The 1083-nt window shown below is 35.1% G+C and overlaps 1 protein-coding gene across 1 annotated transcript in view; it reads left to right on the top strand.

Moving 5' to 3' along the window:
* Positions 1-226: 226 nt before the first annotated feature.
* The window catches only part of LOC108777148 (uncharacterized), a 7724-nt gene continuing 6867 nt past the window's right edge, over positions 227-1083 (top strand). Inside the window, exons 1-3 of the mRNA XM_018543959.1 lie at positions 227-360; positions 529-664; positions 765-1046. Of these exons, the coding sequence (XP_018399461.1) occupies positions 343-360; positions 529-664; positions 765-1046 (436 nt within the window). The 5' untranslated portion in view covers positions 227-342. The remainder of the gene's footprint in view (positions 361-528; positions 665-764; positions 1047-1083) is intronic.

The raw sequence follows: 1083 nt of genomic DNA, 5'->3' as shown, positions 1-1083 counted from the left end.
CATTAGGTCTGTTCGCGTTGCATGAAATCCCCAAATAATTTGCACTTAAAGTGAGATAGATGTATATTCGGCTTTAAAAAGAAAGAAAGCGAAGATGGTAAGTGCAAAAAGTGCAAGCAACGCGAACAGACCTATTATCAACTACGATCGTAATCTATTTTTCTCTGTCTATCTACTCGCCTTCACTTTCAAGAGACTGTTTCTCCTTCCAGTACTATATGTTCTAAGCTCGAGAAGTCGAGAGCCATGGTGGTTTACGCTGAAGTTCGGAGTGTCTCATCTTTAATGAAAAACGATTGTGTTTAAATCGTTTAAATTTAAGTGAATATGTAAAAGAGAAAAATGAGTTTTGTCGACGAGGTCAGTGCATGTATTAATAATATTAATGAATTCATTATTTACTTATTTGTAATTATTTATTTACTTATGTACTTATTTATTTATGGAAGAGAGACGATGGCGTTTTTGTATATAACTTATTGAAAGTAACCTATTGTAATTTATAATTATTAAATCATCTAATTACAGAAATTAGAAATTGTTAACACATGTGGACTGTGTGAAATAATTTGCAGAGTAGATGAGATTCCAGTTCACCCGTGTCTTAGATCTTTCCCCGCGTACTATATTGACGAGAATACGCGTTATTTTTATCCGCAGTGCGGTAAGTACTTTACGGTGAAATGAATTTTATGTATTAAATTATGCATCAACTGTTGTTGGAAACTTCTAATTCCTGTGCTATAATGTTTTTGTATGCGTAGAGGATGGAAGCATACTTCGAAAAAGCCTGATAGGAGATGAAGAATTGAATATAATTGAGACGTCCAGTGAACCAGAGTTGATCCAGCAAGCTTCTGATGAGGAGAGCTTCGCAAAAGAAAATGTCCCGATAAATGAGAAGCAACGGAAAATATTTCTGGAGGAGCGTCTTATTGAGGCAATACGGAAACGACCAGCTTTGTGGAACTTTAAGCTTCCAATTGCAGAAAGGGGCATTCGTACGAAAGAGAAGTTGTGGATGGAAGTTGCCACAGTCATGCAAGGTATTATATTTTCAATGGTATATGTATATATATATAT

This window comes from Cyphomyrmex costatus, unplaced genomic scaffold, assembly GCF_001594065.2.
Source record: "Cyphomyrmex costatus isolate MS0001 unplaced genomic scaffold, Ccosl1.0 scaffold412, whole genome shotgun sequence".
NCBI lineage: Eukaryota > Metazoa > Arthropoda > Insecta > Hymenoptera > Formicidae > Cyphomyrmex > Cyphomyrmex costatus.
Note: the sequence above shows the minus strand (reverse complement) of the source record. Positions and strands in the feature narration are given on the sequence as shown.